This window comes from Rhinatrema bivittatum, chromosome 2, assembly GCF_901001135.1.
Source record: "Rhinatrema bivittatum chromosome 2, aRhiBiv1.1, whole genome shotgun sequence".
NCBI lineage: Eukaryota > Metazoa > Chordata > Amphibia > Gymnophiona > Rhinatrematidae > Rhinatrema > Rhinatrema bivittatum.
Genome location: NC_042616.1, coordinates 777,332,705 through 777,348,585, shown reverse-complemented (window position 1 = coordinate 777,348,585; position 15,881 = coordinate 777,332,705). Strand labels below are relative to the sequence as shown.

The 15,881-nt window shown below is 45.7% G+C and overlaps 1 protein-coding gene across 1 annotated transcript in view; it reads left to right on the top strand.

Moving 5' to 3' along the window:
• Nucleotides 1–15,881, top strand: part of LRRC6 (leucine rich repeat containing 6) — a 328,530-nt gene that overhangs the window by 269,122 nt on the left and 43,527 nt on the right. The window contains exons 9-10 of the mRNA XM_029592046.1: nt 2,026–2,095; nt 3,933–4,028. Coding sequence (XP_029447906.1) covers nt 2,026–2,095; nt 3,933–4,028 — 166 coding nt within the window. The remainder of the gene's footprint in view (nt 1–2,025; nt 2,096–3,932; nt 4,029–15,881) is intronic.

Here is a 15,881-nt window from a genome sequence, read left to right as displayed (position 1 = left end):
TTTTGAATATCGTATTGTTTAGATGATGTAAGTATTGTTGTGGCTTTGAACATTTTATATTTCTTGAGCACCACCCATATATTTATTGTAATAAATATTTGTGATACTGTTTGTATTATTTTTCACTACATTGTTTCTCTCATGTAATATAAGTATGTAGATGTAATGAGAGATTAATCTTTGTTACCACATCATTTGTTTACCTAGCTGTTTATACTCCATGGTGGGAGTAAGCAGTGTGAGCTGGTGTCACTGGCTATAATAGCCTGCTGGATTAAGGTGGTAGTTATGGCCACATATGTGAATGCTGAGCCTAATTAGATTAGGGCTCATTCCACTAGGGCTCAGACAGTGTCATGAGCAGAGATTAAATTGCTGTCTCCCATTGAGATTTGCCAAGCTGCAATGTGGTCCTCCTTACATACTGCATTACTGCCTGGATGTGTTGGCCCAGGAGGACACAGCCTTTGTATATACGGTATTTATCGGACCGCACTTTGGTACATCCCACTGGTCATGGATCCATCTATTTGAATGCTTGGAAAGGAGAAATTACTACTTACTTGATAATTTCCTTTACTTTAAAAACGATAGGTGGATACACCTTCATGCACTTGGCTGCTGGCTGTTGGTGCTATTGTCCTCTTGTGTGACTGCATGTTCCGGGCTTACTGGTTAGCGTCAATCCACTCCAGTCCCTAAACTAGTGTGATTACACTCCTTGTCTGAGCTCAGTGGTTTCCTGTTAGCTGAGTGCCAGAGTGGTTGTCTATAAATTTTTATTAGTTTGTCCACAGTTGGTTTTTGCAGAGAATACTGGCAGGCTGATGTCAGTGCAGGGGTATATATACTGGGATTTCAGCTTTGCTCCTTGTCCATCTGCTGGTAAAGTTGCATAACCCACTGGTCGTGAATCCACCTGTCCTCTTAAAGAAAAGGAAATTCTCAGGTAAGTAGTAATTTCTCATTTTTTTTAATAAGTTTTGATATCTTTTTTCTATGGTCAAAATATTTTTGATTTAATGTAATTTGAAAATCATAATAAAACAGAAAATTAAAAAAAAAGGAATTGTGAAGGGAACTGTCAAGCGAATCAGAGTAAGGAAGACACACCTTTGAAGCTCCCTGTTGAGCCAGCATTGTATATGTCCTAAAACGAAGGGATCAATAGAAGGAACACTAGCCTGACACATTTTTGCTTATCCAGCATTCTTCGTGGCATTTGCTCTGGGAAATTGCTTTTAATCTGACCTGGCTACTGCTTTGTGTTTGATTCCTGTTTTCTACCTGGTCCCTGCTTCACCTGGATTCCTGTTCTGCATCTGGATACTAACCCATACCTGGGTCCTGGCCCTCACCTGGTAAGCCCTGCTGGTCCCTAGCACCCAAGAGCTCAATCAGCGGGTAATGATGGCTGGCTCAACTTTGATATCATCTCCTTCTAGCCTCGCCCGAGTATGTTAAGCCCTTTCCCCCGCCCCTTGAAGGGTCTATTAGAATTCCCTCTCCTAGCTTTAAGAATGTGTTCCTCAAGCCTCTTTTATCGTGGTTTTCTTTTGAGCTGGGGAATAATTCAGCTCACCCATGGTTTCCCTGGAGACAGGTTGTCAGAACCCATATGAGCAGAGCCTTCAATCTAGAGTATGTGCTTCTTCACTTTTTTAAAAATTAATCTTCCTGTCCCCCTTTTCCTCTGACATATGGTGAAAACAAAAGTGTTCTTTAGGAATTCCATGTGTACAGAAAGTAAGGAGCCCTATAGTAGCTCAATTAGCTTTTTCCTTGGAAAAAATGTGGTAAAAAATAATGGTCTTAAGAGATGAATTGGTAAAATGTATCATAGCAAGTACAGCATGTCAAGAGGAAACTAAAGAATCATGATATTTTGGAAGCAATTTATGACTCATCAGAGGTAGAGCAATGCAGTTAAATAGTATTGTATTTCCCATTGTATTTTATTTGCCGAGATATCCAAGGAGATATTTTTCAAAGTTGAATTATGGAATGCATTGTTTATTTCTTCAGATATTTGGATACCTCTCTAGTTGATATTGATGTACAACCAACTTACATACTAATAATGGTTAAAAGTAAGGTAAGCATGTTTATATTTTTCTATATGAAGTGTATTACAAAATATACAATGCAATAATTTAAGTAATTTGACTTAAAATGACTAGTATAAGTATTTTATTGCCTCATAGGGCCTGATTTACTAAGAAATTGATTATTCAAAAGGGTTTATTGAGTTAAGTTCAGGACTTAACCAGACAAACCCTGAGTTTTAAATATCCTGCCCTGCTGAATGGCTATGTTTTAACTGAATAAGTCATTACTCAACTAAAACTTAGCTGGATAAGAAAGAGACAGGGGGGGGGGCATTCTGGGATCTTGACTTAAATTTATCCAGCTAATGGTGAATTTAAGAGCTAGCTAGGAAAAGTTATCTGACTAACTCTGGAAGAAAAAACTGCAAGCCTAAAGTTGGTTGGATACCAATCTAGCATGCTGAGCAGGTGCCAATCTTCTCTATCACCCCTATCCCCTGCTTAGAAAAAAGAAGATGCTGGCCATATTTCAATTTCCAGAACTCCCAAAAGTGGATAGCTGGGCTGTATGCTAAATGTGATAGAGCTGACAGCTCCCTGCACATTAGTATTAATTTATTCACTTCATTTTGGGTGAAAAGACCAATCCCTATTCAGAACTTTGTAACTTCAACAGGCTAATTAGGTAGTTAAAATTACTTACTAAAGTTAGGCAATAGAAGTTGGGTGATAAATAGACAAAAGTACAGATAATGCCAATTATGAGGTTTTTTGTAATGATGTGAAAACCTGTTCACTGGGAACAGTCTGGAAATAATCAGCATATATAACATAACCCACCAAACATCTTTGAAATACTTATAACTTCTGGCATTGCCAACTTAAGCCAGATTTCACTTGCAATTCCTCAGTAAACTGGAGGGCAACCAAGACATTGTGATGATATTTACTGTGAGAGATTTTCAAATCCCCAGTTTACCACCATTGCAAGTGCCCTTGAATATATACATTATAGAACAATAAGATGAGTCAAATTTGTACTTGAACAATAGAATGTGATCATATTTATATAGACTTTTAGCCTAGGTCAAATGTGTTCATCTGTGATACATATTCGGGCGGATTTTAAAAGCCTTGCTCGCCGGCGCGCCTATTTTCCATAGGCCGCCGGCACGCGCAGAGCCCCGGGACGCACGTAGGTCCCGGGGTTTTTAGAAGGAGGCGTGTCAGCGGCGTGTCGGGGGGGCGGGACACGTTTCGGGGTGCGGCGCGACGTTTCGGGGGCGGGACCGGGGGCGTGGTTTCGGCCCGGGGCATTTCGGGGGCGTGGCCGCGCCCTCCAGAACCGCCCCCGGGTCGAGTCTCGGCGCGCCAGCAGCCCGCTGGCGCGCGTGGATTTACGTCTCTCTCCGGGAGGCGTAAATCCGTGGATAAAGGTAGGGGGGGGGGTTTAGATAGGGCCAGGGGGGTGGGTTAGGGAGGGGAAGGTGAGGGGAGGGCAAAAAAAAGTTCCCTCCGAGGCCGCTCCGATTTCGGAGCGGCCTCGGAGGGAACGGAGACAGGCTGCGCGGCTCGGCGCGCACCGGCTGCCCAAAATCGGCAGCCTTGCACGCGGCTCGGCGCGCACCGGCTGCCCAAAATCGGCAGCCTTGCGCGCGCCGATCCAGGATTTTAGAAGATATGCGTGGCTACGCGCGTATCTTATAAAATCCAGCGTACTTTTGTTTGCGCCTGGTGCGCAAACAAAAGTATGCGAACGCACTTTTTAAAAAAATCTACCCCAGGATGTTTAGATGGATCATTGTCCACTTCATGTTTCTTTGACGTTAGCTCACTTGATACATGTCACGGTGTGCTTATTTACATTACTTCCTTACTTTGTAGCCATTCCAACTTGTGCTTCCAGCAGAAGTGAAGCCTGATAGTAGTTCTGCCAAAAGATCTCAAACAACCGGGCACTTGGTTATCACCATGCCAAAGGTATGCAATGCTACTTGGAAAGTAAGAAATGTACAAAAAGGAGCTGTATATAAATTTGCAGAAGGCATAGTAAAACACAGTTAAGGTTTCTGGAAGAAAACTAACTGACAAGTTAGATAAAGTGACAAAACTACAGTCAGAACATCTGTAAATACATATGTATATGAATGAACAATGCAACTTTTATTAAGATGAAGGTTAAGAACGTAAGAAATTGCTATGCTGGGTCAGACCAAGGGTCCATCAAGCCCAGCATCCTGTTTCCAACAGAGGCCAAACCAGGCCACAAGAACCTGGCAAGTACCCACACACTAAGAAGATCCCATGCTACTGATGCCAGTAATTACAGAGGCCATTCCCTAAGTCAACTTGATTAATAACAGTTAATGGACTTCTCCTCCAAGATCTTATCCAAACCCTTTTTAAACCCAGCTACACTAACTGCACTAACCATATCCTCTGGCAACAAATTCCAGAGCTTAATTGTGCATTGAGAGAAAAAATAATTTTCCCTGATTAGTCTTAAATGTGCTAGTTGCTAACTTCATGGAGTGCCCCCTAGTCCTTCTGTTATCTGAAAGTGTAAATAACCGATTCACATTCACTCGTTCAAGACCTCTCATGATTTTAAAGACCTCAGCCATCTCTTCTCCAAGATGAACAGCCCTAACCTCTTCATCCTTTCCTCATAGGGGAGCTGATCCATCCCCTTTATCATTTTGGTCGCCCTTCTCTGTACCTTATCATATAAAAACAAGGCTATGGTATATGAATTGGTTATATATCTAAACTGTAAATCCTTGAACAGCATAGTAGAGAGGAAAATAGTCCTTCCAAGGAATAATACCAAGTTAGCATTCAATAAAGTTTAATCCTGCATTACATTTTTTACATTTTCATAAACAATGTATTTGTAACCCACATAACATCCGAAAGTTCATAGCGGTTTATAATATTCATACATAATTTAAATCAAAGACATCATCAACATAATAAACAGTACATAAATATATCTGCATTGTTATACACTTCTGCAAATTAGATTTCTTGTGCTTTCTTGAAACTTTTAGTGCAAGATATTTGACATAATTGATCAGGTAGAAAATTCCATATCTCTGGGGCTGCTACTGAAAATGCTCTTTCTCTTGTTATAACTAGTCGTGTCACTTTGATGGATGTGACCTCTAATAAATTTTTGCTGCCAGATCTTAGTGCTCAGTTTGACTTATAAATTCTTAAGTTAGAGTTGAACCACTGGATGGAATCATTGTGCATTAATTTGTGAACTGTAAATATTTTATATTCTATTCTAAAATGTATGGGAAGCCAATGAAGAGAAGACACTACAGGTGTGATATGTAAGTAAGTATCTTAGGGCTAGATTTACTAAAGATTTTCCTCATTCCCTGTCTCTAGGGGGAGAAAAAGCACAGTAAATCAGGCCCTTAGTCATCCAATGGTAGAATAGGCCTCACGTCGAAAACAAAAAAACTTAAAAATAAAAAAGGAACGATCACCAGACAATGCACTGGAAATGATGAGCCCAGCTCAACAGCTACATTGTTTTTATAATTAGAATTTTTTATTGAATGTTACCACATTAGCAAAATAGTAACAGATAACTCAAACATACATCCATGATTTTCCAATAAAGATCCCAACACTCCCCCCCCCCCTCCACAAGCAGTACTGCACACATTTATAAAAGCAGCAAATATTCATTGCAAAAAAGTTCAGTCTATACAAACCATAAGTATCAAAGATCGCCATCTGACACCAATGAAAAGCATCCCTTCACATGCAAGGAGAGAAAAGTTTATATTAGACACAAAGAAGGAAAAATAAAAGGAAAAGTATGAGAACCCAGTCTTAAAATGTAACCAAACCCTGTTAGTATCTCCATTGAAAATAGGGGTCCCAAGAAATGTGAAAGTTTGTTAAATGATTGCAAAGGGGAGCCGTTAAATAGACTAAACAATAATTAGTATATAAATGTCGAAAAATGTCCTGGAAAGATGGTGCCTCTGTATGTTCCAATATTAGGCAATCAAACACCTGGTTGCTATAAAGATTTGAGGCATTGCTGAGATTTAGTGAGATCTGTAATCAGAAGCCCTAATAACATAAAGCAGGCATTCGTTAAATCCTCTGTATCCAGAATGGTAGATATCCAGTCAGCAACTTGACGCCAGCAGAAAGCTGTCCCTGGACAGCGTCATCAAACATGCATAAAAGTGCCTGTATCCCCACAATTTTGCCAGCATAAATCACTCACAGAGGGGTAAATATGATGGAGCTTATCAGGGGTCAAATACCAAGGGAACAACATTTTATAACAGTTCTTTTGAAGGTTAGCAGAGATAGAACATTTAACAGTCAAGAACATATGTAATCCCATTCTTCCACACTCAGATCAGTCCCCGAATTCAACTCCCAAGCACGAATGTGTTATGATTTTGATGAAGTTGTGAACCCTGGACCGAGGTGAGAGATGACTCCGCATACAAGGTGAAGCCCCATGGGCCTCACCATCAGTGGGCGTGGTCTCAGCAACGTAGGACACAGCTATGAGAGAGACTTTATTAGGGAGAAAAGATAGCACATAATCCGAGGAGCGGGAAATGTAATAAACACAGTCTTTGAGCAAACACAGTAGTCAGGATGATAATGTAGATATGAAGATCCGGTAGCAGCCCGCAACACGAGGTACACCAGGAGATTCCTGCAGGCTGATGGAAATACCTCTGAGTGCAGATCCGGTAGTGATCTGCAGCGCGGGGTATGCCGAGGAAACTGTATTTTAGATGCCAAGGAGGCAGAGGTCTGTGATACAGGAACCAGGCCGTAGACCTTGTATAGATGGAGCAATATCCTGAGGCGCAGGATGAGTAGCATAGACAGACTGAAGAACGGTAGTGGCCCGAGGAATGGGGTATGCCGTGAAATCTTCAGTGAGGTTGATAGAAGTTGGAGAATGTACTCACACAAGGAAGTGCCAGCAGAGATACCCAAGGAGCAGGTCAGGAAGTCCTAGGCAGGAGGGCCCTCCAAGGAGTGGATAGCTAAGACACGGAAGAGCCCCCGAGGAGCGGGTACTCAGAGCATCCGAATGCCAGGAGGAGAGTCTGGAACAGAAGATCCAAGTTAGAGCGGATTTAACAAGCGAGAAAACTACTTGCTAAGTCGTCTTAGCAATTGGCCAGTCAGTATAAGTACACTAGTGGTGCTAACGTATTTGGGAGGGGACGCCCCCGAGGTTCCCACCATGACGTATACATAAGGAAGCCCTGCGCGCGCGTGCACCTAGGTGATGTCAGTAGTAAGATGGTGGTCGGCAGCGCCCACGCTGTCCCGGGAACGCCGGGGAAGTTGGCGTTGGTTGGCGGAGGCCACCATTCTCCCAATGATTGATGGTGCAGGGAAAAAAGAGGTGACCATGAGAGGTCACAGCTGTCTGCAACCAACGGGCGCAACAGTACCCCCCCCCCCCCCTTCTTAGGTCCCCACCCTGGGGGTTTCGGCTTCCTGGGGTGAGCCAGATGAAATTGCCTGATTAGGTCTTTGTCCAGAATATTACTTGCGGGTTCCCAGCTATTTTCCTCTGGTCTGAATCCTTCCCAGGAACTAAGATATTCGCATCATTTCCCATGTCTCCACACATCTAAGATGTGTGGTCTCTGCGGGGCTGCGGTTCAGGTGTTTTCTTAGAAAACTTGGACAAGATGAGCAGTTTCAGCAGGAAGATGTGGAAAGCATTGTGGATTTTTAGTGATGATGGTAACTGCAAGCTGTATGTGACTGGACACAGGTGATGTAGTATAGGAAATGGTCCTATATACCAAGGTACAAATTGAAGTGAAGGCAATTTGAGATGAAGGAAATGGGAACTTAACCACCCCTTATCTCCGGGCTGGAGGCTGTGGAGCTACTCTGTGATGGGCATCATAAAACGTCTTTGCTTTTTGTCCAGCCTTTTGAAACAGACCATTAGTGTGTTCTCACAGCTGATGTAACTCCTGTGCTGAAGCTTGAGCGGCCGGAGAGGTCACCGATAAGGGTATCAGTAATTGAGGTAAGGGCTGGCAGCCATAGACTAGCTGAAAATGCAAAGAGCATGTGGAAGCTGAAGGATGTGAATTCAGCACAAATTCTGCCCAGGAGAGCAGTTCGGCTCAATCGTTCTATCTTGAGTTGATGTAGGACCGGAGGAACTGCTTTAAAGTGTGGTTCATCCTTTTGGTTTGTCCGTTGGCTTGTGGGTGATAGCCAGAAGTTAGATCCAGAGAAATATAAAATTTCTTACAGAGAGATCTCCAGAACTTGGCTGTGAATTGTACTCCTCAGTTAGAGAGTATGTGCTTTGGCACGTCATGTAAATGGAATATATGATGGATGAAAGGTTTTGCAAGTTCAGGAGCAGAAGGTAGTCCAGGTAGAGCCACAAAATGTGCCATTTTAGAAAACCAATCAACAGTGATCCATATGGTATTGTTACCATTAGACACAGGGAGATCAACAATAAAGTCCGTGGATATGTGGGACCATGGTTTGCTAGGAGCAGGCAAAGGTTGGAGAAGGCCCCAGGGATGACCAGTAGGTGGTTTCTGTTTGACGCACGTAGCACAGGATTCTACATAGATCTGGATGTCCTCTTTCATTGAAAGCCACCAATAGTATCTCTCCAAAGTGGACAGAGTTCTGGATTGCCCAGGATGACTGGCAAGATGTGAGTCGTGAGCCCATCTGAGAATCTTTTTCCTGAGTGCCCAGGGTACCACGTTTTTCTGGCCGGCACTGTGTGTGTGGTTGAGAGGAGCACCCGAGTAGGGTCGATGATATGCTTCAGAGTTTCCAGGATATCTTCTGGTGTAAATGAGCGGGAGAGAGCATCCGCATGGGTGTTCTTGTCTGCTGGGTGATATCTCAGAAGGAAATTGAAGCTGTTAAAAACTAATGACCAGCGAGCTTGTCTGTGGTTCAAGTGTTGTGCATGACGCAGATATTCGAGATTTTATGATCAGTAAAAACCATTATCTGGTGTTGAGCACCTTCGAGCCATGGGCGCCTTTCCTCGAATGCCAACTTGATTGCGAGCAACACTTTATCTCCTATTCCGTAGTTTCACTCAGCAGGGGAGAAACACTGAGAGAAAAAAGAGCATGGGTGAAGCGTATGAGTATCACTGTGCTGGCTGAGGACAGCGCCAACTCTGACGTCCGAGGCATCTACCTCAACTACGAAAGGTCATCGAGGATCAGGGTGGCGAAGATATGGCTCCTGAAGGAAGGCCTTTTTGAGTTCCTGGAAGGCTGTTACGGCATCAGGGGACCACTGAGAGGGATTGGCTCCCTTGCGTGTCAAGGCGGTGAGAGGCGCGGTCAAAGTGGAGTAGTGATGAATAAATGACCTATAGTAATTGGCAAATCCTAGAAAGCGGCATAGGGCCTTTTAACCCATAGGTTGAGGCCAGTCCTGAATGCTCTTAGTTTTCTGCGGATCCTTCTGGAAGCCCTGGTTGGACACGATGTATCCTAAGAATGGAACTGATTCCTGGTGGAAGGCACACCTTTTCTAGTTTGGCGTATAGATGATTATCTCTGAGTCTCTGAAGAACTTTGGAAACGTCCAAATGGTGAGTCTGGAGATCCCAAGAGAAGACTAGTATATTGTCCAAATATACTACTACGCAATCATACAAAATGTCTCTGAAGATTTCATTCATCATGTTTTGGAATACTGCCGGGGCATTACAGACACCAAAGGGCATGACCAAGTATTCAAAATGGCCATCGCAGGTATTGAAAGCTGTTTTCCATTCATCACCCTGGCGTATACGAACAAGATTATATGTTTGTTTGGAGATCAACGGCAGTAGGTAGCGGTCCTTCATGGTGATATCATTCAATCCACGGTAGTCTATACATGGGCGAAGGATCCATCCTTCTTGCCCACGAAAAAGAATCCGGCTCTGGCTGGAGTCTTTGAAGGCCATATGAACCCCTTTGCCAGGTTCTCCTGGATATAGGTAGACATAGCCTTTGTCTCGGATAAAGAAAGTGGATACACCCTTCCTTTAGGAGGTTCGGAGCCCAGTACTATGTTGATGGTGCAGTCAAAAGATCAGTGAGGTGGCAAAGTATCCGCCGCTTGTTTAGAAAACACATCCTGGTAGGACTGGCTCTGTGGAGGTAGGCCAGGAAGAGAGAGGTGGTAGTAGTCAGGCAAGGCATAGGGGTCACGGCCTCTAGGCATCTTCCATGGCAGGCTTTTCCCCACTGAAAAGTTCCATGGTGGTCCAATCAAATTGGGGTGAGTGAGTTTGAAGCCATGGTATCCCAAGTACCACCGGATGAATAGCCTTGTCCAGGACTAAAAGTGTGATGTTTTCAGAATGCAGGGATCCAGTGCAGAGGCGAAGCGTCTGAGTAGTAAAAGAGTCCTCACCGGGTAAAGGCTCGCCGTGTATGGATGACAGTAGTAGTGGAGTGGATGTCCGAACTATAGGGATTTGTAGGTGCTCTACAAGTTGGCGGAGTATGAAGTTTCCGCCTGTCCCAGAATATATGAGGGGCTAGCCTGTGGAATTCGAGGGCCTCTGAAATAATAGAGACTGGAAGAGTCAATGGAGGAGACGGAGAAGTTAAACCTAGGAAGCCCGGACAGATGGGGCAGGAAGATATCGTGTGGCCTGGTTGTCCGCAGTACATGCAGAGTTCAAGTCTCTTTCGATAACGTCTCTCTTTCGACGTAAGGTAGCTTCGTACTAGTTGCATTGGCTCCTCTTCCTCTGTCTGAGGTGTAGGAATGGTCAGAGTAACTGGCATTGGGCGAGGACAGGAAACTCCCGATGACATTCTCCTAGAACTCTTTACCTCTTGTGAGCATTCACGCAGGCATTGTTCGATTCATCCAACGAGATCAATGAGAGAGTATAGGGTATTGGGGAGTTCACATGCCGATAGTTTGATGCGGGGGTTGAGACCCTCCAGGAAGACGGCCCGTAGACAGCCCAGGTCCCAGTGTAGTTCCGAGGACAAGGTTTTAAACGCAATAACATAATCAGTCAAAGGTTTGGTACCTTGTTGTAAGTGCAGGAGAGCAGATCCAGCAATAGTCTTGTGGGCGGGATCGTCGAATATTGAACGAAAGAGTGTGAGGAATCCTGTCAAGTCCTGGAGTATGGGGTCATTATGTTCCCAGAGAGGTGAAGCCCAGGCCAGGGTTTTTCTATCCAGCAGAGATAGAATGTAGGTAGTTTTGGAGACTACGTCTGGGAAATAAGTAGGATGAAGCAAAAAGTGCATGCAGCACTGATTTAGAAAGCCCCTACATAACAGGGGATCACCTATAAAGCGTGTAGGCACTGGCAAGGGTACGGAGAGATGTGCAGGCATCACTGTAGGAGAGGAGAGGGCCTTGTCAGGCATTCTTGTAGAATTCAGCTGAGAGTTTAGCTGATTAAAGGCGTCAGTCAAAGTTTCTAGTGGTTGTTCGGCTAGACGTTGGGCCAGGCCAGGAATGGCCTGAAGGGCTGAGAGCTGAGCCGTGTCCATGGAGTTAGCAATCTGTTATGGTTTTGATGAAGTTGTGAACCCCAGGCTGAGGTGAGAGATGACTCCGCCCACAGGGAGGAGCCCCATGGGCCTCACCATCAGTGGGCGTGGCCTCAGCAAGTAGGACATAGCTGTGAGAGAGACTTTATTAGGGAGAAAAGATAGCACATAACCCGAGGAGTGGGAAATGTAATAAACACAGTCTTTGAGCAGATACAGTAGTCAGGATGATAATATAGATACAAAGATCCGGTAGTGGCCCGCAGCGCGGGGTATACCAGGAGATTCCTGCAGGCTGATGGAATACCTCTGAGTGCAGATCCGGTAGTGACTCGCAGCGTGGGTATGCCGAGGAAACTGTAGTATAGATGCCAAGGAGGCAGAGGTCTGTGATACAGGAACCAGGCCGTAGACCTTGTATAGATGGAGCAATATCCTGAGGCACAGGATGAGTGGCATAGACAGGTCTGAAGAACGGTAGTGGCCCGAGGAATGGGGTACGCCGTGAAATCTTCAGTAAAGTTCATAGAAGTTGGAGAATGTACTCACACAAGGAAGTCCCAGCAGAGATACCCAAGGAGCGGGTCAGGAAGTCCTAGGTAGGAGGGCCCTCTGAGGAGCAGATAGCCAAGATGCGGAAGAGCCCACGACGAGCGTGTACTCAGAGCATCCAAATGCCAAGAGGAGAGTCTGGAACAGAAGAACCAAGTTAAAGCAGATTTAACAAGCGAGAGAACTCCTTGCTAACTTGTCTTAGCAATTGGCCAGTCAGTATAAGTGTACTAGCGGTGCTGATGTCATAGGGAGGGGATGCCCCCGAGGTTCCCGCCATGACGTATACATAAGGAGGCCTTGCGCACGCACGCCTAGGTGATGTCGGAAGTAAGATGGCGTCGGCAGTGCCCACACTGTCCAGGGGGCGCTGGGGAAGTCAGCGTTGGTTGGCAGAGGCCGCCATTCTCCCAATGATTGATGGTGCAGGGAAAAAAGAGGTGAGCATGAGAGGTCAAGCCGTCTCCGACCAGTGCAACAGAATGTGTGGAAATTTAACATTTACCTGCCCAATGAGAAGAGCATAAATGTTAGAAACCAGGCCCTTTATCTCGTACACCTGCTCACAAAAGTTATCAAATGATTTCCCTTTTCACAAGACCGAAGCCTTTTATTGAGCTAAAATAAAATATCTAATTTGAGTATATTTTAAAAAATTTAGGTTCTCCATATGATATTTATCAATAAGGTTGCAAGGAGACATGAGACCACCGCAATGGAACAGGTTCTCCACTCTAGTGATTCCATGCACTTTCCATGCCCCATATGTATTCAGAAATAAATATGTGGGGAATGTCACGTTATGAAAAAGGTGCGAAAGATAAAAGTCAATAGCAGTACCTACCAGTTTGACCCTCCATTGTGACCATACTCGCAAAATCGTCTGAAAAGCTAGCGGGTAACAGCTCAAAGCTCGTCATGTATGGCGAGACTGCCATGGGATTGCTGAGAGCAGCATAGTCCCTATCAGCTTTTATTCAAGTAAGATCTACCACTTTATCTCAGACATTCTATGAAACTCAAGAAGCGCTCAAAGTTGAGTGGCAGCATAATACCAAATTAAATTAGGAATCCCCAAACCTCACCTCTTCTTCGGCTGGTATAAAAATAGCCGAGCTACCCTAGGTAGCTGTTTTTACCAGACGAACCCAAATATCTTCTTCGCCCTAACCAGGAAAAGTGTTCCCTGTGCCACCTTTCCAGATCTCTGTTTATCGCCTGTATCAGAGGGACATAATTTAAAGCAAGTAAGTCATCCATGTTAGGCCTATATGTACCCCTAGATATTTCAGAGAACATTTAACCCACCTAAAGGGGAATTGCCGCTTAAAGTTGCTAACAGCAGTCTCATCTAGATTGACATTCAATAGCTCTAATTGTCTAGGTTAACTTTAAAATTGGGCGATAGGATCCACAGAGGGTAGGATTCGTGCCAGGTTTAGCAATAACAGAGATACCCGCTACATTAGTATTTCTGGCGAGAGAGCCTCCCTCATGTATATAATTGAACATGTCAATGAGAAAACTGTTTATAGTAGAGATGTGAATCGTTTTCCATATCGTCTTAACGTAGAAATCGTGTGGCAGGAGAAGAAAATCGTGTTTGGCACGATTATTTCGTTGAAAAATCGTTAAAAATCGTTTTTTCCGATTAGTGCGCACTAACTCGAGTTAGTGCGCACTAACTCAAAATGATACAAATAGACACTTTCCAGGTCACTGAAGGTCAGTTAGGAATGAATATGTGTTCCTATTGGCTGGCAGCCCTCTTATCTATTGATGTTACCAAGGTTACCACTGAGGTGATGGTTGGGGGGATGGGAAATGGAACTGGAAACTCATGAACACCAACAGAAAATGAAACAAAGTGTTCACACTTCCCAGGTCAGTAAAGGTCACTTAGGAATGAATATGTATTCCTATTGGCTGGCTGTGCTCTTATCTATTGATGTTACCAAGGTTACCACTGAGGTAATGGTTGGGGGGATGTGAAATGGAAACAGTTGGAAGCTTGACATGTGATGATCAGCACTCACGTGACTAGAACTTCTTTGTTTATTATTTTTGTTAGCAGACACGTGCATGTTGAATTTGCCAATCACTGTGCATTTTAGAAAGGTGGTCCTGGCTGGAACTGTACACAGTTCAAATATATGTAATTGATTGTTGGTAAGTGTATTTTTTAAGTAGCCACACTGGCACAAGTATGTTTACTTTTCCTCCTACTTAACTCACTAGCTCAGCTTTGTAAGAAGGGCTTCTCTGCTTGAGTGAGGGTCAGGCAGCTCCCCCTTGTCTGTGAAGCCAGCCTCTCACTAGTAATGCAGGGAGGGAGCTGTCTCAGACTTCACCATCCTCCCCCCCCCCCCCCCACCCACACACCATTCACTAGCTGGGACATGGGGGAAGTCAGGAGTGAGGGTCAGGCAACTCCCCCCTGTCTGTGAAGCCAGCCTCTCACTAGTAATGCAGGGAGGGAGCTGTCTCAGACTTCACCATCCTCCTCCCCCCCCCCCCCCCCCCCACCCACACACCATTCACTAGCTGGGACATGGGGGAAGTCAGGAGTGAGGGTCAGGCAGCTCCCCCCTGTCTGTGAAGCCAGCCTCTCACTAGTAATGCAGGGAGGGAGCTGTCTCAGACTTCACCATCCTCTCCCCCCCCCTCACCCACACACCATTCACTAGCTGGGACATGGGGGAAGTCAGGAGTGAGGGTCAGGCAGCTCCCCCCTGTCTGTGAAGCCAGCCTCTCACTAGTAATGCAGGGAGGGAGCTGTCTCAGACTTCACCATCCTCCTCCCCCCCCCCCTCACCCACACACCATTCACTAGCTGGGACATGGGGGAAGTCAGGAGTGAGGGTCAGGCAGCTCCCCCCCTGTCTGTGAAGCCAGCCTCTCACTAGTAATGCAGGGAGGGAGCTGTCTCAGACTTCACCATCCTCCCCCCCCCCCCCTCACCCACACACCATTCACTAGCTGGGACATGGGAGAAGTCAGGAGTGAGGGTCAGGCAGCTCCCCCCTGTCTGTGAAGCCAGCCAATCACTAGTAATGCAGGGAGGGAGCTGTCTCAGACTTCACCATCCTCCCCCCCCCCCCCCTCACCCACACACCATTCACTAGCTGGGACATGGGGGAAGTCAGGCGTGAGGGTCAGGCAGCTCCCCCCTGTCTGTGAAGCCAGCCTCTCACTAGTAATGCAGGGAGGGAGCTGTCTCAGACTTCACCATCCTCCCCCCCCCTCACCCACACACCATTCACTAGCTGGGACATGGGGGAAGTCAGGAGTGAGGGTCAGGCAGCTCCCCCCTGTCTGTGAAGCCAGCCTCTCACTAGTAATGCAGGGAGGGAGCTGTCTCAGACTTCACCATCCTCCCCCCCCCCCCCTCACCCACACACCATTCACTAGCTGGGACATGGGGGAAGTCAGGAGTGAGGGTCAGGCAGCTCCCCCCTGTCTGTGAAGCCAGCCTCTCACTAGTAATGCAGGGAGGGAGCTGTCTCAGACTTCACCATCCTCCTCCCCCCCCCCTCACCCACACACCATTCACTAGCTGGGACATGGGGGAAGTCAGGAGTGAGGGTCAGGCAGCTCCCCCCTGTCTGTGAAGCCAGCCTCTCACTAGTAATGCAGGGAGGGAGCTGTCTCAGACTTCACCATCCTCCCCCCCCCCTCACCCACACACCATTCACTAGCTGGGACATGGGGGAAGTCAGGAGTGAGGGTCAGGCAGCTCCCCCCTGTC